At 39.1% G+C, this 26,743-nt stretch overlaps 2 protein-coding genes across 7 annotated transcripts in view; both read right to left on the reverse strand.

The window, feature by feature from the left end:
• tmem145 (transmembrane protein 145) overlaps positions 1-9,854 on the reverse strand; it is an 81,937-nt gene extending 72,083 nt beyond the window's left edge. Inside the window, exon 1 of one of the 2 annotated variants that reach the window (XM_057833888.1) lies at positions 8,929-9,854. In XM_057833888.1, the coding sequence (XP_057689871.1) occupies positions 8,929-9,039 (111 nt within the window). In that variant the 5' untranslated portion in view covers positions 9,040-9,854. The remainder of the gene's footprint in view (positions 1-8,928) is intronic. The other variant, XM_057833887.1, reaches the window with a different exon arrangement.
• Positions 9,855-14,503: 4,649 nt separating this feature from the next.
• lipeb (lipase, hormone-sensitive b) overlaps positions 14,504-26,743 on the reverse strand; it is a 61,165-nt gene continuing 48,925 nt past the window's right edge. For all 5 annotated transcript variants that reach the window (XM_057833598.1, XM_057833597.1, XM_057833600.1 and 2 more), the window contains 6 exons: positions 23,951-24,095; positions 22,702-22,929; positions 21,189-21,374; positions 17,460-17,626; positions 17,099-17,347; positions 14,504-16,003 (listed from right to left, as the gene is read on the reverse strand). In XM_057833598.1, coding sequence (XP_057689581.1) covers positions 15,638-16,003; positions 17,099-17,347; positions 17,460-17,626; positions 21,189-21,374; positions 22,702-22,929; positions 23,951-24,095 — 1,341 coding nt within the window. In that variant the 3' untranslated portion in view covers positions 14,504-15,637. The remainder of the gene's footprint in view (positions 16,004-17,098; positions 17,348-17,459; positions 17,627-21,188; positions 21,375-22,701; positions 22,930-23,950; positions 24,096-26,743) is intronic.

Raw genomic sequence — 26,743 nt, forward strand, 5'->3', positions numbered from 1 at the left:
TGTGTAAAATGATAATGATTTAATTTTTTCCCCATTCCTTTGTGCTTTTTCATTGCAAGCAAAATAAATGAAGATATCACTACCAAAGCATTTGTAATTGCAATCATTTTCTGGGAGAAATTGAGCATTATCTGACAGAATTGCAGGGGTGCCAATACTTTTGGCCAGCAGTGTACATGCAATCAAAGTCGAGAAGTACAATATCACTTCAACATGTTTCAGAAAAATCACAGAAATGTGAATCGGTAACTCTTTCAGTCGCTAGCTGGCTACGGGTTCACAGAAAAAATGTGACTGGTTGAATACGTAGGGAATTACTGTGCCTGTAGAAAATGCCAGGCAAAAGAGAGGCTCGAACACTAAACTTATGAATAGTGAGGAAGAGGTGTTCACCCCAATCCAGCAAGCTGCCGGTCCTTTTTACAGTGTGAGCTCCTTAAAATGCATTAATCTTGCATGCAGGAAGAGGTGCTGCACTTAAGGCTCAAGATTTGATGCTGAATGCCAGTGGCCCGATTTCAAATGAAATGTAATATTTCCCCCATATTACATATTGCGATTTCCATTCATTTCCAAAAGGCTTCATGTTTTCCTGGTGTTTTCCACAAATCCTTAATAACCAAAGCCACTGGAATACAGGTCAATAAATTGTAATGCTAAAAAACATTGTATATGTATGAAAAAGTACTTCGACTTACTGGTGACCCAAATTACAAGTGTTCTTCGATACAAACCGTCGCTTTGATTTTTTTGTTTTGAATTGCGATCGAAACGAATATTTAGGTAATGCTTGAAATTTACACTAAGAAGCGGAACAGACTATGTCATTAACCCCGAGTTCTCCTAGTTGTCGCAGACACAGTTATTCCCTTCACTTGGCTTTGTCAACTGAAAATGGCGGCTCCCTAAGATGAATGAAAATTGATTCATGTATCTGTTTATTCGTTAATCAATTGAAATTTTGTGTTTTGACAAGTGGCTTGACATGAAAAGGATTCTTCCCACTTATTACAGATCTGTCTGGTTAAACACAGGTTTACAGTCATATTTCGATTTTGATAGACACCGAATATTGCAGGAATTTCTCCTCCCACAACTTAAAATGGTTTTATTATTGTTGCTGACTTTCACTGGTTTTCCATTGTCTGGGCAGCCAGCCGCAGCACTCTCTCACTCCAATAGAGAGGAGCACTGTAGAAGAATGGCTGGACGGACGGATATTTCTTTTACAGCTCTATATGATTGATTTGTTTGTATTGTCAGTGCACTGAAAAGTTTGTATTCAGACTCCCTGCTGCCATCTTCCTCTGACCTTCACCCTCACTACTGCCGCTCCAGAGGGACATTTTAGCACACGCCACCAGCCACTTAGGCTGATTGTCGACATCGACCGAGCCCGGACGGTTAAAGCCCACTCGGCCGTACCGATGCCTTTGGATTAACTTTGCGTCTGTCTCTTGAGCTAGTATCCCCGGTGTAAACAAAGTCACGTGACGGCACCAAACGTGTCGAGGGACGGCGGCACTAATGTGCCAACAGCCAGTGAGTGACCTTGGGGCAGTAACACACACAAACAAGCAGTCAATATGGCGAGCTCAGTGGCGCCTGGTAGCATTGAAGGCGCTGTTGTGCTTTGGCGCCAGATGATCTGTGACACACTCTGGAACCGTGGGGAAGAAAAAGACTCCAAATGACAATGTAATTGAGTGATCTCGTTAACGAAAATGCGACTAATTTAGGCTCTTTCACAGAAACACAGGCTCATTAGGTCTACATTGAAGCCTCGTTTATCAAGGGGGATACATTCCAGACCCACCCACTATTGGGGAAAAACACCAATTGAGACCACGTGTTTAAAGCAATAGTTTTACTCCTCCCACATGCTTTAAATGGACTGTCATTCATTGACGCAACTATTTGTAAAAGTATTGCTTAGTTTAGCTGCCCTTTCAACATTCATTAATGACTGAAAAGTGCATTGTGACTGTGGCTCATCTTTCCCCACATGTGAAGGCATTACAGTAAATAAGTGGTACCTTATGTAAGTGGTAACACTTACTGTAACTCTGTATTCCTTCTATTGAAATGAATGAGAATGTACTTATTTTTTTTGCGCCTAGCCAAAAGAAAAGTTCAAAAATTGCATTTCTATTATCTGTCTATACGTGTTGTGCTCACTTATCCACTGCCGAAAGGGTTATAAATTAATACCACGAACCTTTGCTACTCTTTTGACTTGTCCTGTGCTTTGCGTTGCTTTTTACAATTGAGCTAAAAAAACACACATCCTAACGCAAAGCACAAATGCAAAACAGTTCATTTTATGTTTAGTTCAACAGTAAACTTTGATTAAAAGTGGAAATTTAAAGTTTAAAATCTGTATCTCAAATGTTTGCTCCCAGATTAAAGCAAACATTTTAAAAAATCAGCCCAACAGTAATTTGGAACTACAGTGATCCCTCGTTTTACGTGGTTAATAGGACCCCTTCGCGAAAATCGAAAATCTGCGATGTAGAAGTGGTGCCTATTCACATAGATAAAAGTTAAAAAAAAAATAAAATAAAAATAAAATAAATAAATATATATATATATATATATATATATATATTACTGTATATACGTATATACATATTTGTTTTGGGTGTGTTCAATGTATTTATTCAATATTTAACAGCATTGGAAAGTGATACTCTTCAAATAAGACATTTTTCCCTTTCCTTCCAAAATTAAAAACTAAACAAAACAACAACAAACAAAAGACTCATATGTATATTGTTATAAATATTTTTTTAAGCACTGCAAATGTGATACCTTAATTTTCAGACTATAAGCAGCTACTTTTTTCCTTCATTTCGAGTCTTGCGGCTTATTGTCCAGTGCGGCTTATTTGTTGATTTTTTGGGGGGGTTAATATGTAACACTTTATTTGACAGCGGCGTCATAAGACTGTCATAAGACCGTCATAATTATGACATGGAACTATCATTGGTATTACTGAATACTTACGACAGATGTCATTAAGTGTCATCCGGCCAATCATCTCACTAACTCGTATCATTTACATCCATTCAAAAGTGAGATAATTTACCGGATAAAACTAAGTTAGCATTTATTAATGCTCATGACAGTGTCATGTCATAATTATGATTGTCTAATGAGTTTAATGGCGCCACGCTACTGTCATATAAAGTGTTACCAGGTTGCATAACTCGCAATTAATGAAACAACCGAAACAGTAATTAGTAATAGTAATTAGCACAGAACATGAATTTTATAGTTATTTACATCTGTAGTGCCGCAATGCATGCAAGGAGGCATATTGGACAACAACAGTTTTGACAGCAGGTGGCAGCAGAAGTTGACTGTCTCCGCCATGGGAGCAGTGATGGCCAATTGAACCAATCTTTGAACCAATTGGCTGCAAAGCTTCATGGCGATTCATTTCATTTGATATACAGTTGTACGATGCCGCTCTCAAATAAAGTGTTACCGGTTAATATCTTTTATCACTCAAACATTTTTATCATATTACAATAAAATACTGTTTTGTTTTGTTTTTTTATTGAAAAAATCCGCAATGGACTGAGGGCGAAGTTTGAAGCGTGAAGTAGCGAGTGATCACTGTAATCACAAATTGGGCAATATATATTGTATCGCATAGGCATCACTGTATACCGTAAATATCGCATAGGCATCACTGTATACCGTTGATGTATTCAGGAAAATTATGGCAAGGTATTACAGGGAGAGATTAGATGTTTTTTTTAAATATTTTTTACTTTCTTTCGTATGTGATCTTTGCAAGATACGTATGTTTTACCAATATCGATCCAAATATTTGTAGACAACAAAAAACAATACAAAAATAATGCAACAAGTAAATGACAAATCATATTTTTGTATTAAAGTTAGCCCTCCAGTTGAGTCCTCAAGAAACATTCTGTTTACAAACATTACACGCTGCGTTTTTACCATCTATTGTTCCTCTGTACAAGTAGTCCCAGACAACTGACATGGTTGCCTTGTGGTTTGATTTACAGCAGCTGAAAAGCGATAAATTGCTGAAAACATAATATATTGTAAATACTGGCTCAGATCCAATCTTTTGGTCAAATCCGATACTGGCCGATACTTAAAAAAAAAAAAAAAAAGCCATCGGTCCCCAATACCAATGTCGAATATCGGATAGGGACAAAACAAATTAGAGACGCCATCGACAAACCAAAATGCAGGTGAGAATTTAATATTTTTTTACCCCCAACTCAACCACACAGAGTAGCAGGCATCTGTGCAGGTGAAGTGGTTTGTTATAAGTGAGGGTCATTAACCGTAATAATAGCAGCTTTCTAGGGAATATATAAGTGAGAGGTGGCGGTTAGGAAGCACAGTGCCATTTAAGTCCTTTAAGTGGCATTGAGCAATGTCAAGGAGAGCCAAGATATGGCGGGGGAATCCTGTCTGGGAGGAACGCATTATTGGGCTGATGGTTAACATGAATAAACACTACATTATACAGATAAATCCTTTCACACCACGTTATAAATTATGTTGACTTATACTGTAATTATTAAAAATAACAACTATATCCATAGTAGACGCATGGTACACTTGGCTGTAGCAGCAACTTTTTATATAAATCTGAAGTGCTGTGTCTATTAGAGCAAATGACAACATTTGAGGTAATACATAATGGGTATGGTCATTATTTGACTCAATTGATGTATATCATTTGCTCTAATAGATGCTTGATGCTTCTGCTACTTAAAAATACTGTTGTTCCACCAACATGCACCCTTTTTAATCATTGCTTTGAAACCCAATATGAAAAAAAGTACTGTTTCCCTTTAAAAAAATAAAAAATAAGATGCTGAATGTTTATCGACTTTTGCTGCTGCTAAAAGTAGCCCTGCGTCTTTAAACCGTCAGATGTGACATCTGGTCTCCAGGTAGTTTAAGTGGTGGTCATGACTTTGACACCAATATATGACGCTATCAGAAATTGGTGCCACCTACTGGCACTACTGAGGAGAATTATGGGAGGCCTCTATTTGAGTCTCGATATTTCTTAAATATATATGAGGGAGTTTATTTTATAGAAGAAAAGTGTATATGAGCTAGACTACCTTGTACAATACTGCTGCCAGAGCAGCCTCAAAGAATCAGCCAGTCGTGATGGATGAATGCAGCCAATGAGTCAAACCATCCATTCACTCTGGGGGTGCGCCGACGTCTGGGGTGGTGCGAGAAAGAACTCAAACTGGTAAATGAGGCATTGTTAATTTAGTCGGTGCTGGAGTTTGGAATAAATTGTGTGTTGGTTGTGGAGCGCATGATAGATTGTGTGGTTGCTGCGGGCCAGGAGACTGGCACGCACCAACAAACGGACTAGTTTGTGACATTTAATTGGCGGCTACATCAAATACCGGCTAGGCACTAGAACATGTGAATCGTGCTTAAATACTTTCATTTAAAAATACATGGCACATTTCTCGATGTTCTATTTACCAATGAGTGAAAAAGGTTTGCTGGCTCTCTATCCTTGGTTTTATATTTTTAATGTAATTTTAAGAAGCAATTATTTCAATTCTTTGCAAATTTTTACCATTTGCAAATATCAGCCCGTATGGGAATATCTATTCTAGGTCTATTTTTGCATACATTATGCATTTATATAAATCTTTTTTTTTTCCTACGGCCTAAAAGTAAGGCATTTTACACTAAACCCTTTGTGGGGCACTTATTTAAAGCGACACTAGGTAATTTTTCAACCTTTATAAAATATTTTCATAACATTTGTCGACAGACAACTAGTTGAATGACACCTCTTTATGTCTTGAGGAGATCTTTATCGCTTTCACCAGCACTAATTAACTTTGAGGAGGATGGCAGGAACCCTGCCACACAAAAAAACTACAAATATGCGGACTGCTTTACGGTATACCACACTTCCCCCTTTCATTTCTCCCATTCATTATAAAGACGAAAGTCGATGCGAATGCTTTCACACGAATTCTGCAAAGATGGCAGAGCAACAAAAGAGACAAAAAAATTGTCTGAGGGGGGAAAAAAAAGCCCGGCTTTCACTCATCAGTTCTGATGAGTTCGGGAGGGGTGTGGTAGCCACACTAAGCCACATGGTTGCTAACCGTCATATGCTATTGTTTAGCCACAACAGGATTATTTACCTTATTACTATTCATCCTTGTTATTTGATGTTATTTAATTCATCTCCAGGCGACCGGGAGATTGATTTTTGATTGACTGATGATTTTACGACACTTTGTGGGTGTGCGCTGGTCCTCATTGGAAATGCAGTCTTCCTTAAGGCAAAACAGTACCGCTTTTGTCCACCGGTGTCGCTAAAATCATCCAGAATGGAAAAACCACCAAGTGTTTCTTTAAATCATGGACCGCAATAGCGTACCGCACATACCATGTCACCCCTGCTCATTAATATTCATGACATTAGCAACTGTTGCTAGTGGGGGTCAAGCTCGCGTTTGTCCCTAATGCTAGATGCATGTAAATAGTGTACGAACGAGATGTTTACTGAGCTAAACCTACCAATTCTGTCTCAAAACGATGTCCCAAATTGCCAAATTCACTGGTAAAGATATGGAAGAACATACAAATGTTTAGTTAAAGAGATGGTTTGAAAGCGAGAGGTGAAAAAGACGGGGGGAAAAGTGCCGACCTGATCCAGAGGTCGCTTTGTTTTTTTTTTTTTTAATCGATTCCTTTTTCTTGTGTGCATTGCTTTACGTCACAGAAAATGACATTCTCTTGTTTCAAACAGCTATCCTTTACCACCATATGGCCTGTCGTTCTTCGAACAGAAAAGGTAAAGCCGTTAAATCTTGAGCCTACCTGAAGGCATGAACAGGCTTACTACAAAAAGACCAAAGCCAAACATGGATATTTTATTTAAATATCCGTATTTTAGAAAAATAGGCCCTGTTGTGATATATAAATAAATTTTAATTTTTTTCAGGTCATTCATTGTCAGACAGAAGCAGCAAGGCAAAACACCACGCTAAAAAATAAATTAAAATATCAAAATGGGTTACCTCTTCAATGGATCGGGATTGTCATCTGTAGGACCATGGCCCCCAATAAAAAGTTACTGCATGTGAAGGTTAATGGTTTCCTCTAGCTGGCGTTAAACTGGTCTTTTGGACGTCCGCACAAGTTGATCCATTGTTCACATTTTTTCCCTCTGAGTTTTTGGCTTCGGGAAACGTATGAAGAAAACATCCTTCATATGTGGACGGTCGTAATGTCTAGAGTCGTTTCTACAAATACCATAGCAGCACTGTTTACTTGGCATGTTCTTTTTTGAAAGATTACTGGCAGAAAACAAGCAGTACTTGCATGGGTTGTACGCGAGCGCGCTTCTATGTTGACCCCTTCCGGTTTACGATGGAGACGTCACTCAGCCTCGCGGTCTATAAATAGCATTCGCGTGCTATGCAATTGACGAAACTTGACGCCCAGTGCATTTTGACTGGATCTGACAGACAGCTATCATTCGCAATCAATGGCACTAAAAAGATGAGCATTCATAGCCAGTCCTCCCAGTTTAAATGAATTGGACGTCTAACACTGTCAATGGCAAACAATAAGAACATAGTTAATATAATTCTTTTTTTCAGAATTTTTAAACTTTGTTTTTATTTCTAAATCACCTAAATAAATTATAAAACTGTAAAATGTTTGTTAGATGCTATTTTTCTGGGGGAAGTACTGCCACCGAGTCCTGTCCCCTGTTTCTCACTCTACCTACTACTTGTCTTTACTTTATTTCTCTTTCCTAATTCTAATATCTAGTTGACTAGTCTCTTCACCACTAGTCACCCGGTGTCCCCTTTCCCCCCTCCCCTCTGGGGGAGGGGCTATTTTTCAGCCGCAGCCTCCTGACTATCCTGACCCCTGGCTGGCTGGACGTCCTCGTTGCCCTACCCTCCCCCCCGGGAGTGGATATCTCTCCTGACTGGTTCTCCCCAAGGTTTCTCATTTTTCCCAAAGGGTTTTTGGAGTTTTTCCTTGCCGACATGGAGGGTCTAAGGATGGGGGATGCCAAGGACATGAACTTCATCTAATTCATCTATTGTTTCTGACTGTGTATCATACTGACTCTGCAAAGCCCTCTGAGACAATCTTGTTTTGATATAGGGCTATACAAATAAAACTGATTTTATTATTTATCAGTTTCGGTATAAGGACACCAGGTTTTTTAGTTTCAAAAATTACCAAAAAGTCACTTGTCCTAAAAGTATGAAGTGAATGACTTCCATGGTGCTTGATTAGGGGTAAGGGGCTGGAATGCATTTTAATCCTATTCCACAGTAAATTTAGAAATAAACTTGTTCCTTAACGAAATTCATTCGAGAAGAAACAACCTTTGGGGATGATTGGATACGGTATCTAATACAGCGTAGTATGTTAGGACATTTTTCTCTAATATTAATGACAATTCTGACAAGTCGAGGTGGCGAGGTATGAAGGTATCATTGGCCTTGGCAGAGGTCTACCTTTCTACCTGACTGCATTGCATTCAAGCAGAAAGAGTGTAGTGAAGCTCCAGTCGAGGCCACCTGTGCAAATGTCCATCATTTGCTCATTATGCCGACCACTGCGGCGGGTGTCGAACCCGCGACCCGCAATGCCCGAGCCACCTAATCAAAAAAACAGCGTCAAACTCGCGCCACAGCGGTCACGTGACGCACACCTGTAACCGGTATCTTCTCGGCTAATAAGTAGCCCCACGGCGAGAAGAGCCCATTTGTGCGAACAGACGACACGCAAAGGTGTTGCTAAATGGCGGCATGTATGAATAACTTAGCACGGAGAAACGCGCTATGTGAAGCGTACGATTGTAGACGTCGGTAGATATTTAAACATCCCCTGCTCCCCAAAAACAACACTCACCTCTTTAGTGTCCACGACGCCTTTAACGTATTTCCCGAGCGCCGTGTCAATGCAAAGGAAGCCGGACAGCGCGGCCAGCCACAGCAGTCTCCCTCCGACCCGCGCCTCCATCTTTCTCGCTCCCCCGCCGAGGATCGTCTGTGCTCTGGGCTCCCTTCTCGCCAGGAGTCGGTAGCGGGAGCGCGCACGGAAAGAAGACAGGGGAAACAAGCAAGAGAGAGAGAGAGAGAGACAGAGCGGGTGGGGGGAGTGGAGCGCGTTCACGTGGCGCACCCTGAGATGTTTAAGATGGATGGAAGCAGCTTTTCAATTCTGCTCACGTTCAAAATGCTATCAGATTGATGTTCATTTAAACAGCTAGAACAATCGGATGGCTCTGATGTCATCCTCTATTCTGTTTCGAGCCACTAGGGGGAGTAGTACAGTACTTGCGTACTTCGTGTGCTGCTATGCCATGTCTTTTATTTTTGAGAAGGATATTTCACATACAGATTTTTATCTGTGCGTGTATGTATGTCAGTGTTTTGGAGGTGGTCTAAAAAGATAAAAGTGCCATTACATGTTAATAAAATACACTTAAAAATATACATCTGATCTAACAATTGGAAAAAAAAAAATGAATCACACGTTTTTAGGTGCGGATCAAACTGTAAAGTTTTCCACAAATTAAGTGTTTTATATCGTCAAGGGGGCAGGCTCATAAGGTCACCCACTCACTTTGTAGTTGTTTAGTACGAAGTGAAATCACTACTCCGTCATCGTACTTCATTGACTGATCAGATTGACATTTGGTAGGTATATTCTGGGGATGTAAATGTATCAATCCTTTGAGCCCGATTATTATTGTTTTTTGTCTAAGGGCTGAATAATTAATCACAACGAGTTGGCTTGGATGTGTTTCTTCCAGGCGGTCGTAGTTTATTTGTACTTTTCCACGTTTTGTCAATATATAACACTGGTCAACAACAAAAATTGTTGCATTTGTGCAAGCACTTGTTCCTACATAATTTTGGGGGTGCTAAATGCAAATATGACCACAGCTTTCTTCTGTAAGCTCTAGTTTCGTCTTTTCTTGCAAATCAAGATGTTGATTTTTTTGTGCAATGCAAAATTATTACAAATCAATTAATACATTTAACAAAGTGGGCACTTAAATAATAGCCCTGAAGCAATGTCACACACAAGACCACCAATGGTTGGTTGGTTTGGATGGACTCCTTCCAGGCAGTTGTAGTTCATTTGTACTTTTTCACGTTTTGTCAATATAGACCACTGGTCAACAACAAAAATTGTTGCATTGGTGCAAACATTTGGTCCTACGTAATTTTAGGGTGCTAAATCCAAATATGACCACAGCTTTCTTCTGTAAGCTCTAGTTTTGTCTTTTCTTGCAAATCAAGATTTACATTTTTTTGTGCAATGCAAAAATATTGCAAATCAATATATATATTTAACAAAGTGGTTATATAGTTGGCACTTAAATAATAGCCCTGAAGCAATGTCACACACAAGACCAACAATGGTTGGTGGTTTGGACGGATTCATTCCAGGCGGATGTAGTTCATTTGAACTTTCTCCACGTTTTGTCAATATATAAAACACTGGTCAACAAAAAAAATGTTGCATTGGTGCAAACACTTGTTCCTACATAATTTTGGGGTGCTGAATCCAAATTGTACCTTGGTTTCTTCTGTAAGCTCTAGTTTTGTCTTTTCTTGCAACTCAAGATTTACATTTTTTGCGCAATGCAATATATATATTTAACAAAGTGGGTATATAGTTGGCACTTAAATAATAGCTCTGACGCAAGGTCACACACAAGACCAACAATAGGGACAAGACATGCCGTACTGTTGACAAAATGATCCAAATAGTGAAAATCAGTCAACTATGACAAGCAAATATTAACAACGATTCAGAATAATGTATATAACTACCCAAAGGACTGAACAGTTAAACAGGTATTGGTTGAAGAAGAATCTGTATAAATACTACTAATATTAGAATTTTTTTTAAAAAGGCAATTTCATGAAAACAACAGCATACGAAAGAAAACTTGGCAGATTTGATATCAGTGACCAAAAATCCTACTGCATCAGTTAAAAATAATGCAATTGAAAAAAAAAAAGCAGATCCGATCCCATCAGAATTTGGGCAACAGGCGCCAGTATATTGGAAGGCAAAATACAGACAATTCTTCACATATACGGATAGTTTAGTTTTTACTTAACCTACTGTGAATGTTTTTGGAATCTGGGAGGAGACTGGAAGACCCAGAAACAAAAGAACAAAAATAAGACGTTTTCACCCATGCACTCATATATAAATAATCAAAAGCCATCAAAAAGTGTTTACAGTGTACGTATAAAGAATATTTTTTCTTTCCCCCCACATTGTCTTGTGCTTGACATTTATTGGGATGACGGCAATGACAGGCAAGAGAAGTTCACTGTTGGATATATTTATTTTTGATAAAAATCAACAGACACACCATTTGCATATGAACCCTGCAAAGAATCACATTTGACAAACAGTTCTTTAGATAAAAATATCTACACGAATCATTACTTGGTTAAAAATACATTCGACTTCTTTTGATTTGAAATTCACAGGTTTGCACTTATGGTGTTTTCTTAAAGGGAATGCAGCATTCTTTCCAGTCCATAGCTTATTTAACTACAGCTAATTAGCATTTTTACAGCATGACACTCTTAAAAGTAAATAAAGTGAACTAGCAGCTGCATTGACCGGAAAATAGATGAACAGTAAATACGGTCTCGGCGTTTAAACCTGCAGTCTTTGGTTGTAATTTTCAGTTTGGTCGACACAATTTCGGAAAAAAAGTCAAGCAGCACTTTAGGTTAGTGGGTTACTTTAGTTTAGTTACCGTATTGGCCCGAATATAAGACGGTGTTTTTTGCATTGAAATAAGACTGAAAAAATGGGGGTCGTCTTATATTCGCAGTCTAGACGTTATACCCATTCATGGCGCTAGATGGAGCCAGATATCATTGAAGCGATGTTCTGTCATAACAGATCTCAGCTACTCTCAGGTTTAACCAGTTTGCATTATTTTATCGTAATGTTTTTCCTTATTCAGATTTGTTTCAAGACTACAGTTACAGTTAGACTTCACTTTGATGGTTAATGCAGTTATTGGAATGTTGTTGTTTTATCACAATAGATAGGTTTATTTACATTTCAAAAACCAGAAGCAGTTCATTTACCAATGTGATTGCCCTTTAGTTTACATATTTACATATATCAAGATTTGAATGAGGCAAAATAACATGCTTTTTCTCTCAAATATATCGTTATAATCATTTGTTTCAGATGTACTGTATTTATTTTCAGTATAAAAATTAATTTGGTGTTCAAAAAGTCTTTGTTCAAACTTGAGTCTTGAAAAAGAGGCGGTCGTCTTATAATCAGGGCCAATACTGTATTTGCATAGTCCAAAATTCCTAATTCCAAACTGATCTTCTTTAAGGGAATTTTTGCGATGTGGCCAAGTAGAGCGACTCATAATTTCCAATTGATTTTAAACTGACAGCGACTTATGTGTCCTCTACCAGTGAAAAATGCCATCCTGTCTTTTATTCCTATGACAAAGTAGGAATCAATGATCCAGAATAATTCAAATTTCAGTTTAAGATGGGGCCAACCCCAACACAATCCAGCGGCTTTGAAATCTGAACACAGTCTGGCAAAAAAAAAAAACAGGTGGTCAAACTGGTAAAGTGGCATTCCAGCAGTTAAAAATTCCGACATCTTCTTCGAAAACCCCAATTATGTTTCAAGGACATGTGCCAAGACGCTTGAGGTAGCTGGGATCACGTCGGTCAATCTTATTTTAAATCTGCTGGTCTCAAAATCTCCCTCGAGCTTCCTGTTGCCAAATCAAATTCTCATAGCCCTCGAGTAAAATTCTGCAGAAAGAAATTATCTAAAGTGACGCAGCCTGTAGTCGTAAAGGCGACAGGTTAGGGAATTCTGTGGAGCAGCATTAAATTGCAATAACAGCGACTCAAATGTTCCAGCATTCTTTGAGAGCACTAAATCCACATTGGAAAAAAAATAGAAATGTGAAATGGAGTGTTCATTAGTGCCACTTACAAGACTAGAGAAAATGATTGTTTATCAAGACAACATTTTTGGAGCGGGGTGCAAACTTTACAAGCAGACACCAACACCTTCAGTCCGTTCTATTAAAAGCAATGTAAAAGCAAGATTTTTTATTCATCCAACCAGGCAGTGGAGTCGTTTCATTATCTGAATGCGTCAAAATTCCTAGATTACATGATTCTATATAAAAGATTAAATGCCAGGTCTTTTGAGAATTTGCTAGATCTGTGACTAAAACCTTTCGGGTGCGTAAAGGCAGAGCAGCAGATGATTAAAGTGCTAGTTCGACCTTGTGGTTGCTTGCACTTGACGATGCACGTTCCAGGAATCATGCAAGGATGGACAAAATTACAGAACAGCGTATACAAATATACAAACAACAGGAAAAGTGCAGAGGGCGTAAAGACCATCTTCCTGCTCAACCACAGTGCTTTTCTTCAAACTAAAAGCAAAATGTGGTGGTAAATACTCAGTTCTAATCCCGCTCAGAGTCTACAGGGGAGGATTTTTGCACATCGGCTAAATCCTTTGATCCGCCTCCTCCATCATTTTGGATGTCGTACTAGAGGAAAATGTAGTAAACGCCACCCTGCATTGGGCGAAAATACAAAATGGTCCTCACGGCCTTAAGTTAATTGGATCTCCCCCTGTTGATATAGAAGCGGCCTTTACAAACTCAACCTTTGTTTCTATAAATCCTCAAGTTGTGCTGAAAACTGCCTGGTCAGGCACAAAATTGACCGTGTTTGGCAGAAATGTGACACACAGTGTGAGGCAACAGCCAGCAGTAACGAAGCAGCGAGGGATGGGATCCCATTGTGCGGTCGAGGGAAAAACACAACAACAAAGAGATTACCTGCAGCCCTGAAATACCAATAACAATATGGGCAGAAACATGTTGCGTGAATCAATACTGTTACCTAGTGGGCTTTCATGTGTACAGCTGAAATTACTTAACTATCTGTTTGGTAAAATATATTGGTGTTTCTCTATGTGCAGTATTGCGCAAGTCTTAGCACTCATACACGTTCCTATGTTGCAAAACATTGCATTCATGTAACCATCATGGTTACCTTTCTATGTTGACAAGACAATGAAAAAGTTCCCTTAGATGCTTAAAAAAGCCTAAGTGTTGCAAAATTGACTGAACTTTCATAGGACCACCAAATACAAATGCCAAATTGTAGTACGTACTAACACTATAATTAAACTAAAATCTGACAAGGAGATGTAGGTTGGCAAAACACTATCACCTAGTAGCATTTCATTGCCAGTGCTGAAACTAATATGAGGTTACATTAACATCTTAGTAAACTGTATTTAAATGTTTTGCTTATAATGCACTGAGCATAATCTTTGCATTGCAATTGATTCCATTTCTGGATTTCCGGTTCTAACCACAGGTAGCAGACATGACCCCCCGAAAATTACTGTGTGCATATTATGTGTGTGTGTGTATATATATATATATATATATATATATATATATATATATATATATATGTGTGTGTGTAAATATACATATACACACACACACATATATATGTATGTATATATACTGTATTGTCCTAGTTCCTACTATGTTTACAGTTATCGAGGTGGGGTTACAGTTTTTGTGCTCTCTTGCTGCTTCTAATACTCCAGCACCAAAGCTTGTCTACATAGGAATTGGTATCATAGAAGTCTTTTAAATTGATAGATGTTGTCTAAAATCTTTGAAAACATAGTTTAACTATGATAGTTAAACTACCAATATACCGTAGTTGTTTTTGTCCTCAGCCTGTATGTTAGGAGCTTTGCCACCATCTTGTGGCATATACATGGAATTCTAAATGCCTCTGAGGGTTGTCACTTATTAGTAACATCAGTCTCATTTCCTAGTTTCAGTTCACATTACATTACAGTTTTACGATGAAAAAACTAAATTTAGCTGCAGAGTCTAGTGCAGTCTTTCCTTAAAAAGTACAAAGCACGTTCAAATGGTGGATTCAACAACACATAATTTACAGATTTCTGCTACACAAACATGTATGTAAGGTCCAAGGTATTCTAATATAGTCCAAAAATGGATACCAGTCGTAGAAGTGATTACACAATGACAGCAAATAATTGGGGAAAAGACGGAACAACAATTTCAGTGCAGGCTTTCTTTCAAGTCTGTTTTTCAGCTGATTGGATTTAGGGTGTGAGTCAACAGAATTAGCGTCAACAAAGTGAGCCCTATTGACGCAATAATAGGGGGCACAATATGGCGCTATTAAGTGCTTTGTGAAGAGATTCTCCAAAGGACAACGGTGGCTGTTCAGATTTGGAATGATACGGCAGAGGAGTGTCTCATCTGATAAGTGATCTGATAAGCCTGTCCTGGATTTCCAATCCATTGGTGATGCTGGAGTGCCCTGACACCTGATTTTTGTAGAACAGATCAATTTTGCTACATGACATTTTGTTAAAAGCGTAAAGCAGCGTATTACAGGTGTGAGATGACGTTCATACAGGAGTGCTGTATGAATGAAGTTTTTAAAGCAGAGGGAGTTACTTCCTCTTTGTGGCCTATTGGCATCGCCTTGTCTAAGCGTCGTTTCTAAGCCCCTACACTCTCAACGTCACCTTGAGTGATTGTAACAAAGCCGTCTCCGTCGGGTATTTTAGTTCCAAGCCCTGCGTCCGGCTCACCTCTGTCATATAAGGTGGCGTTTGCCCTGTCAGTCCGTTCCAGCTTGCGGTGCTTATGCGGCTCGGGGGGCGGCGTCTCCTTCTGGGTGAAGACGGCACGGATTCGCTCAGCGCACACGTTGGCCGCCTCCTTAGTCTCCCGCGAGAGCTGTGAAAGGCTAAGGAAGCCGTGGGGGAGGTCGTCCACGACGCACATCGTGACGGGCTGCCCGACAGCCCGCAGGCGCTTGGCGAACATCACCGAGTCGTCCAGCATGGGGTCCAGAGCGCACGCCTGTTGAAAGCAAATGAAACGGACATGTCAGGCATATTAATGAAGGGGTGAGGAGAGGTGAAGGAAACGCAGTGGTGGACTCTCCTTTATGCAAGGTATATTTGTCTTCCCGCTGACTCACTGGAGCCATTTTGAAAATCGGGAACAAACACATCTGCCAAGAGTGCTTGTTTATTAGCCAATCTGGGTACAAATTGTAGATTTTAATATTTTCATAAAAATCCAAATCATAGGATCAACTAATTCATTGCTGATGTCAGTGACAGACATCAAATCCATTTGAACTGGAATGAATGGCACTGAATGACAGTGTTTCAGTGCCATCGCGACAATTGACATCCAGTTTATGTATGCAGGCAGTGATCGAACGATTGCTGTCAGTGCTCCCAGTCAACACGGATTGGACGTCTTTGCCTCCAATGGCATCCACAGAGTTATTTCATAAAATAAGATTAAAGCCTTTTGATCAGCATGAAGGTTGTTGATGTGTTTCTTTAGGTTGAATGTTACAAGTGTTAATTTGCCAAAATTACTGTGGTCAATGTTTAAAAAAAACAAAAAAAAACATTTTTAGCACAATTCTGGTTTGTCCGTCACTTTTACCAGCAGCCATTGAGTGAACACATTAAACAGAAACTCACCTCTTCTGTCAGAACACTTTTACGCAGTTCAACATTCCTACTGCAGATATATCACAGCTTTTTAATGGTCTATTTAATAGATTTTATACAGTGCACAGGCAAGAGTCGATATTTGAAAGAGGTGTAGTGTAGTTAACAGCATGAACAACAGGTAAAGGGTCCCCTATTTTTTTGGGAAAAACAAAGAATTTTAAGTGCGCCTTATAGTCTGAAAAACATGGTAGCTAAAAATGGTAGCTCAATAAACCATACATGCTCAAAAGTAGTGATGAAAATACCTTGCTAATGATCTTTCAAAAACATGCAGACAATTTAATGGCTTCATTTGCACATTTTAATATATAAAGAGTAGGGCTTACTGACTTGTCCCTGTTTAGTATTTTGAGCTCTTTAACATGCAGACAGTGAACACAAATCATCCAACACTTTTGTGTGGAAGCCTTCAGGCCCTTACCACAATGTGCACAGGCGGCAAAGCTTTCAGCATGCTGTCGGGGGCCAAAAGTGGTGAGCAGAAGGGGTCCTTGACCACCGGCGAACTATGCAACCTCATCTCAGACAGCTGCTCCGAGCGCAGCGGCTCAAAGCCGAGGGGGAACTCCGAGCCCTCCTCCCCACCAGGGGGCGGTATGGCCACCGAGGACAGGTCGCTATGCAAGGCTGTACGAGTCTCCATGGAGATAGAAAAGTGGACTTCTTCTGGCTGCATGAGACGCAAGAAAAAAATAATATAGGCTAAATTCTGAGGATGAGGGCTTCATTTCGGAGAAACACAGATGCTGAATGAAAGACCGATAAGTCTCAATGTGACCTACTGTGCTCTCAGACACAAGCGGCGCACAGTGGGATGTAGAATTATGAGCTCCCAGGTCCATGCATGTCTGGCTCTTCCCAGATAACTTTCCGCCATGGAACTCAGGCTCCGGAGTATCCACGTGAGGAGAGGATATGGCCGCGTCGGACACAGATTTCCTCACTGTGTCTGTGATGACAAAAAGAGAAATTCAATCTCCAATGCTTGAATTAATAATCAACTGTGGGGGAGGAGTTGGCTAGTTAGGCGATCGCCGAGGAAATTTATGGCTGCGGTAATGAGCAATTACTGTCAGAGGCCTTCTGCTGCACTGAAGTGAAATGATATGAATGGAATTAAAACAACGGAACGCAATAGGGAGGGCCGTAAGTGGAGCTAGAGTAAAGATAATAATATGAATAAAAAATGCAAGTTCTTGTAACATTTAACCCCTTATAAGGCTCTTATTTAAATCATTGGCTACCAATGAATGATTGCTACCAGCACTCCAAGTCAAAATGTATTAGACCATCAACATCGCTGAAATGTGAGCATTCACAACCAGTCTTCCCATGTTTAAGAAAGTGGACGTCTATTGTTGTCTATTGTGGAATGAGGTATTGTAATTATTTTATTTACTAAAGTAATAATAATGATAATAGAAAAAGGGGAAAAAATGAAATGATTTCTACTATTTACAAAATCTTACATAAAAAAAAAACTACAAATGATCTATTTAAAAAAATGTGTCAAACAATTTCAAAAAGCGGAATTTTTTTCAATTAATGCTATTTTTTTGTTTTATGTATCACCTTTAGTGATGTCATAACCATTGTATGACATTTTTTATTCACTTTGTTTTCATTAACATTTTATTATGTACTGATTAAAAAAATGATGATTCATAATAACTATAAATATATTTTTAAAAATTATAACTCAAGACTTGGTGCCCACGTACAGTGATATGAAAAGGTTTCGGCACCGCTGATAATTCGCATGATTTAAATTTAGGGTTTGGATTACTTCATTTTGATAGCTCACTAAACTGATTAGAGAAGAGTAACATTTCAGGATTGAAACTAAGTTTATCAGACTTAAAGAAAGATGTGCAATATACATTAAAACAAAATTATACTATTGCAAAAATATAGGAGCCCTTGTCATTTTGTGTATTTGAATAACTAATGTATGAGCACTGGTTAATTGGAAGCCAAAATTGCCATGTGAGCTTTTCAAACCTAGAACTTCATAAAAAGATGCATGCAATCAAAAGAAAATGTATTTTAGGTGTCCCAATGCATGTTGTGTTTCTCTGAATCTATTTTGTATAATAATGTATAATGTCTATATTCAAAGGGTATATACGCATCAAACCTCGAAACCCAGTTTTGATTTTTCTTCTGGCTCAGGGCTGATTAACTACTATATTTCCCGCAATATAAGGCGCACCTTCAATGAATGGCCTATTTTAAAACGGTTTTCATATATAGGGCGCACCGCATTATAAGGCGCAGTAGTAGTAGTAGGGGGTGCGTTAAACATCCACTAGATGGTGTTGCACTTAAGGGAATGTTGTGCCATGGTTAACTGATATTAACCCAAAGAAAAAGAATCGAAGAAAGACAAGGGCTGACGGGAGAAGCATATGCTTATCAAGACCTGTCCCCCTGCAGCCAAGGACGCACAATCAAACATGATATTGATCCATATATAAGGCGCATGAGATTATAAGGCACACTGTCTGCTTTGAAAAAATTGAAGACTTTTAGGTGCACCTTATAGTGGGGAAAATACAGTACATTACTTTATTGCAGACTTATTGTTGTCCAAGTTTCGATAGAGCCAGTAGAGGACATGCATGCTCTTCAGTTGCGATTTAATGTATCTGGGCTGATGAGATGTTTAGTAAGTGAGCTGGGCGGTTGTAGTTTATTTTCAACAGGCTATTTTATTTGTTAGGATTTTCCTGTGCATTTGCTTACATGTTGATTTCTGCATTTGGAGGCCCCAAAAATATATTTTTTAAAAGACCGCCTGGAGGGAAGGCTCAAGTCACTCACTTGTTCTTCTTCTTCTTGGTTGGAACACTCACTAAAATGGCTACTTCTCCATTATTCGGGGACCAATCAGAATTAAATGTGTTAGGCAGAGGTTGCGCTAGACTTTTTCGTTGTCTGTCATTTTGACTGACAGGATCATAAAAATCCGGTCATAACCTATTTTTACCCGTCACTTAAATTTTTAAAATGATAATAATGAAATATTCACTAGTATTTAGTTTTCATTCAATTAATATTCTGTCCGAACACGCTTAACAGAGAATCCACACCGTGCCATCACACATCAAGCAGATGAATATGTAACTTTTTCTCCGCAGTGGCAAAAACAGCTGACTGTGGCCCCAGTAGGTAGGCTACAAGCCGACCTAAGCATAGCTTTAGCTTTTTTATTGACGCGACTGACAATGACATTCTCCTGTTTCAACAAGCTATCCTTTACCATCAGCCCTGTCTTTCTTATATATCCTCTGATTGTCCTATGTCTCTTACCGTTCTTAGGGGTAAGTTAGTTAGCTTTGTGTAGCGATCGCAAATGTTACTCAGTGACAGCCAACGAACACTTGTAATTTTTTCAGTGATAACATATCTTAATCCTATAATTTATTTACACTTCCCCCTTACTAAAGTTGTTTTTTTATATATATAACAGAAACGGTAACAGTGGCAGTCAAATACCATTGTAATTCTTTTCAGGTCATTCATTGTCAGACTGAAGCAGTACGGCACAACGTTACGCTAAAAAAATAAGTTAAAAATATAAAAATGGCTTACCTCTTTGTCATCTGAAAGACCATGCCAACCCAACATAATGTTTACTGCATATGAAACGTGAATGGATTCGCCGAGCTGATGTTAAAGTCCGCGCAAGTTGATTCGGGCTTCACATTTTTTCCTCCCTAGTTTTTGGTTCCGGAAACGTATGAAGAAAACATCCTTCATGTGTCGTAATGTCTAAAGTCGTTTCTACAAGTTCCAAAAAAGCAATGCGTGATCGGCATGTTCGTTTTTAAAAGATTACCGGAGAAAAGTAGCACTTTTTACGTTGGGTCTATGCGCGGGTGGGTCTATAATGTCCCACTTCGGCTTTACTTCCGCTTTACGATGCGACGTCACGGTCTAAAAATAGCCTGCGTGCGGTATGCCATTGCGTGCCCGCTTGTGCATAATCAAATGTCTCAAGTGGGATTGCTGCAGAGGCTGTCCTTCATCCTCCACTGCATCAGTCCCTCTTTTTTCACCTCTTTTATCAACACCATCGTCATTTTGGGGCTTTTTGAAGAAACTTTGGACACTCAGTTGCCTTGACATTTTTCCGAGTAAGGCCAACGACGTCATGCATCAAGAGAGACAATAGCTAATTAATACGCTCACTCGCCGCCCTGTGGTCTGGGGTGTGAATTGCAACCTGTCAAAATGACAGCTGGACTTCATTTTTTTCCGTCACCGTTTTAAAAAACAAGTCAACGACGGAAAATATTCGGTTAACGCGACCCCTGGTGTTAGGTATCTTTGAGGGATGTTACCACATCGATCCCCAGAGCCTTATTTACTTATTTATTTATTCATCTCGCGTTGATGTGTGTGGTGCACCTATTAACTACCCATTTTCAGACAGTTTTACCACAGCAGGCTTCCATTAGACAATTAATCTCCTCCACAGAATTCCCTGCTTTCAAAGAGCAGCTTACCAGTAGTTTCTGGTTGCACCTCTGCATCCGTGCTGGCTGTGTTCGCTGTTCTGTTGGAGTCTAGTAGAGAGTGGATCCAGTTGGACGCACCCTGTCGGAAGTCTCGGAGCAGCGTTGCAGTGTCCCTCCTCACCATGCTGAGTGTGCTCACCTTCTCTACCTGCTTCTCTGTCTGTGGCTCATTACCTTGGAGGGTAAATGGTGGAATATTAGGATAATGAGGCAAGCCAAGTAAATGAAAAAAGTTGAAGAAAGGAAGCAAGAGTAAAAGAGTAAAACATTTTTTTTTAAAAAGGAAAAAGAAAATATGTTGCGTCTAGACAATTTCAGCCAGAAGGGAATATGAACAAATAATTGTAATTGATCGAATAAAAACTATAGACTATATATATAGGATTAATTAACACTGCTCCGCTGCCTGTCAACAAAACATTATTGCAAGCGCTGATTATTTACACGCTGCAATAAGAACACTCTGAAAGTAATATATATGCAAATAAAGAGTTGCGGGTTTTACAGGCACAAATCCTGCTACTGGGAAAATTATTTAAGGAAATAACCACTTTCTAAATAGTCTTGTTCACTCCTGTGAGGCCAGACAATCTTCTTGTGACTAATGTGATGATTTACAACAACAACAAAAATCTAACAAGCATTAGTAATCAAATCAAAATGGTGTTGATACTTTGGAAAACGAATGCAGAGACTTATTAATATTTTAAAATACATCTACCCTATAAATAATATGAATTGAATTTATATGATGATGGGTTACACTATCAGCATAATAAAACCTTGTGATAGGCAATGTTTTTCATGTTTCTTAAATGCAATATAAATGTAAAATGTAAGTTAACACAATTCTAAATTGTCAAAAACTAAATAAAATCAAGCCAAGGTATACTCCATACCAATTTGGACATGGAGGTTGTCTGTTTGAAATGTGTGTTTACTTCACTGAACGTCCTGTTCTACCGTATATCTTGTATGTATACTTTTTTATTGCTCCTTATTATGTCACGCAAAAAAACTCACAAAAGCCATAAAAAAAACAAACAAAGTAACTGTCAAGTACAAACTTCACACATCCAAAACTAGTACTTTCCAGGGGGGAAAAAAATGAATTTTATCACACTGCATACCGGTCGTCTAAAGGGATAAAGCACAAGATGGCATGCGTCTTGGATTTTTAAATTTATCACAGAAATTAACATGGGTTAATATTAGACTACTGGGGGGGGGGGGGGGGTTCAATTAAACATGAAGGCTTATTTTAAAACATTTTTTATCCATAGGCTGTTTTTTTACTCATTACGAGCAAAAATGAATTTGTTTAAAAAAATAAAAAATAAACTTACAAATTTCTGAAGTGGCATTTTTTCGGGTGACACAAATTTGGGTGACATAGGAACTGCGCTCTTTCAGAAAGCAAGGATATCTTGTATTCCTCTTCAGATTTCAAATGAGTAGTTGTAGTAGAGAGTAAAAACAAACCACACAGTAGGGCACACACCTGCGTATGCGCTAAGACAACGGGAGAGCACGCTCAGTGGCAGCAGAGGATCCATGAGGGTGAGCAGACGAGAGGGCGAGGCGTAGGCTGTCAGCAGGGTAGCTGGGTAGGTGGCAACAAGGCCGTCCGGCATGCGCACGCCGTAAGCGGCAGCACGCAGCGACGTTGTCACGCACAGGTTGCCCCCAGCACTGTCACCAGCTAGGCAGACTTTCTCCCCGGTCCAGCCTGAAAGGACAAAAAGCGTGAAGAGGGGAAAAAAAGGCGGCAAAATGTTACATTCTGGTAGGGCTGAAGAATATGGCTTTAAAACCAAATCTCAGACTCTCTTTCATAAAAATTTAGCTCTGGTTTTAATTATTGTTTTCTCAGTTGGTCATGGAAATGCAAATGAAAATTACATTAGTAAGAACATATCATTTTGGGATTGGCATCATTCCTCCTGGCACCCAAAAGGTCCCCCGCCCACCATTAACTTTCAGAAAAATTATGAATTTGAATAAATAAATAAACTTATTTATTTATTAATTTTACAATTTTGGGGTTTCTAAAAACTTTATACCTAATTTTAAAAGTTCAACAATTTAAGACAATGAAATGAGCTTGCAATTTTTCTTTGTCTTAAAAACAGACGGGCTCAAAGGTTTCCAACATGTGGATAAAAAGACCTTGTATAATGATCTTAAAGTGAAGGTTGCACAAAGAATCTAACTATGCAAATCACAAATTTGTTAGAACAATGATAACGGAGAAAATAATGTTAAAACACAGAAGATGACACGGGTCACAGGTGCTGCCATTATGGGACAAATCTGACGTCAGTTACACCCACAATCCTTTGTACCGAATGTAACTCACGGAATGCCAGCCAGGATGTGTCATAAGAACAGAGAAAGCTGCAGGCTTATGAGTTTTGGGGTGCGAGGCAAAATAAAATGTAATAAAAAAGCTCTAGCATTTAAAAATGTCCACTAACAGCAATTTCGCCTACTTCCTCCATAGTACTGGTTTTATTGGTGTTTTCTCCACTAGTACACATCATAAAAATTCAATTCTATATATTTTTCTTAATTTTGACATTTTTACGCAAGATTCTTTGCACAAGGATGCACTTAATCAAGGTCTTCTCATGCGCTTTAAATGTTAGTATTCTTATGCAATGTTTAACTGTGTGGTATGTGACTGGCAGATGGATAGGGGAAAAAAAGACGAGTGTTAACTAGCAAAATGAAGTGCATTTTGAACATACCTAGCAGATGGTGGTTTCGCAGAGCCCAGCAGTATGCATAGAAGCACTCCTCGAGAGCCCGGGGAAAGGGAGCTTCAGGGGCCAGGGAGTAGTCCACAGACAGGATAGGCACACCCAGGTGCTGGGACCAGGTCTTCAGATAGGGCTGCGCCAGAAGAGCCAGGAAAGGGTGAATGGAAGGAGAGACCAAAGTGATTGTTTAATATTCTGCTTAAGCTATGACAAACAATATGCTTATAATGAAGTAGAGCAGAAGACGAGGGAGATGGGAAGGATGAGTCGGGGTGAAAAAGTGAACATAAAACTTATAAAAATGATTGTTCATTGTGGTGTGGTCTGTCTGCTGTCAGGCTTAATTGTCTAGACAGAGGAGAGTTGGTTCTCACAGTCACCTCCATTTTCTTTACGTGTGTCACTAACAAAAGACGTCGTTATTTGATGTGAACACGAAAGGAAAAGACAAAGAGTTGCTGCCAGATTAAGAAGGACATCAAACGTTGTCATGAGAATTTTTACATGTCAGGGGAAGAGCGTTGACACAGAGTGCTGGCTCAGCAACTTAAAAACTCAGTAGTGATGACTTGAGAGTGCCGCTGTCAAAATAATTTAATACAGTATAGCGTGGTCAACTGAGGGTGTCCAATCAGCAGAGGAAAAGCATGAACAATATAATCATGTGTCAATGAATTTTCTATACCACTCAATGAATTTTCTATTTCACTTATCCTGTTGAGGGTCCCAGAGAGCTGGAACCTATCCCAGCTGATTTAGGATGAAAGGTGCATGGTGAAAGGTTACTCCTGAACTGCTTACCAGTCAATCACAGGGATAATACCGTATATACACTTACAATCAATATTATGCTAAATAAATGTTTTATCCCTCCTTACGTAATAGAAAACATGTATTTCTAAATGTTAATGTTCAAATAATGTTCCATTTCTATTACCTACCAGTACATTCTTTAGTATTTATCAACATGCATTTTAAAATAAATTCATATTGTTGCTCTCCTACATTTTTACCCATTATATACATTTGTTGTATGTCCTTTTTAATTGCTATACCTGCTCTTTTTTATTTATTACCTCCTCCAAAGAATCAATTGAATGAATTAGCAGAATTGTCAGATTACACGATGCAGTAAAGTTCTATAAGCTACTACTGTAGTGCTAGTGCAATAATAAACTGTGTTTTAAAAAACCAGAGGAGCATTCTGAGAGAGCAGACCCCTGCCTAAGCAGCCAAATTCAAAGCATCGCCATATTTGGTCAAATAGGCACTCCTTTTAAGTATGAAACTAGTCATCATGAAATTCCTTTTCTGATCTCAGTGACCTTTGAGCTCAATCCCCAGAAAGTGAGTCACCTCTTCCATTTCATATTAGAAACATACCCTGTGAGTTTGATAATCCCTTTATTTGTTCTTGACTTTTCTTAAACACAAACATATATTCCATTTGGGTATGTGACATTTGATCTAATTACCATAAAATTTAACCAAGTTTCCGAGGTACTTTCGCTTTATTTCCTTTTTAGAATTTCTCCATCCAAAACAACAGTGGAGCTGGAGTAACATTACTCATCAAAATTCCTGAAAAAAGACAATTTGGAAATACCGCATCCATTGCCATCATCACGACAGGGGAGGACATGTTCATGAAGGCAGATGTGAAACCAAGCTCGTGCTACCACAAAGACCAGGTGTTTTAGTAGCCGTGTTGACGCCGTGTTATGGAAGGTATGTTCTTTTTATCCCTGCATTTTCATGTGTCAGGTGCTCAAAAAATACTAAAGCTAAAATTTTGCACATGAAACTACTTGTTGCCTTTAACATTGTTATTACTATGATGATTGTAGCTGTGATGATCTTTAATATTATTTATTATTCATTTATTATTGCTAATCAGCAGTGTTGGGCACGTTACTTTAAAAAAGTAATTAGTTACATTACTCACTACTTCTTCCAAAAAGTAACTGAGTTAGTAACTGAATTACTCTATAGTAAAAGTAACTAGTTACCAGGGAAAGTAACTATTTCCGTTACTTTAAACAGAACTTGTTGTATGTCAAAGAATTTGAAATTTTCTGAGCAGTATTCAAGTCAGTGGAATAGAGAAGAACAGACAGGTAGTTAACTTGTTAGGTGCTTCAGCAGATTTGAATTGCTTACCACAGATGTCGACCGACAAAAGCTTTGCCCCGGGACATAAATTACACATTACGTGCAGGTCCTTTCCTTTAATTTCGACCTCTTAAAGGACAATTTTTCTTCCTAATGCTCTGCCATCCCGACCCTGTGCATCTGTTTTGCGTGTGTGTGTTTGCCGCACACGCTGTTCAGGTTTGTTTGTGAAATCACCGGCTCTGATTGGCTTACCACGACACATGACTCTAACCCTCAGCCAATCACAATCACTTCCATCGCATCTCTCGAGGGGCTGCATTTAGGTAGGCTCGTTTCCCGACAATTCACGTCACCTTCAAAGCGTCTGCCGTCCTCAAGATGGAAGCAGAATTATTGCTGGCTGACAGTGGGAGATGGGAACGAGGCTAGCATCAGGTGTAGCAAACACAGAAATGTTACCAAACTTTGGAAAGCATTGTCTAATTGAATGAGCAGGGACAAACAGCTTGGAGTCAGAAGTACGTGCGCTATTCTTGAACCTGAACGCACCCCAAGTCTTGGATGACAAATGAACAGAGGAGAGAGTCGACTCGACACGGCTGGTAGTTTCTTCAATTTATTCAGAGTAAGTAACGCACCGCTTTTGACCGTCAGTAACGGTAACGG

This window comes from Corythoichthys intestinalis, chromosome 4 (assembly GCF_030265065.1).
Source record: "Corythoichthys intestinalis isolate RoL2023-P3 chromosome 4, ASM3026506v1, whole genome shotgun sequence".
NCBI classification, from domain to species: domain Eukaryota; kingdom Metazoa; phylum Chordata; class Actinopteri; order Syngnathiformes; family Syngnathidae; genus Corythoichthys; species Corythoichthys intestinalis.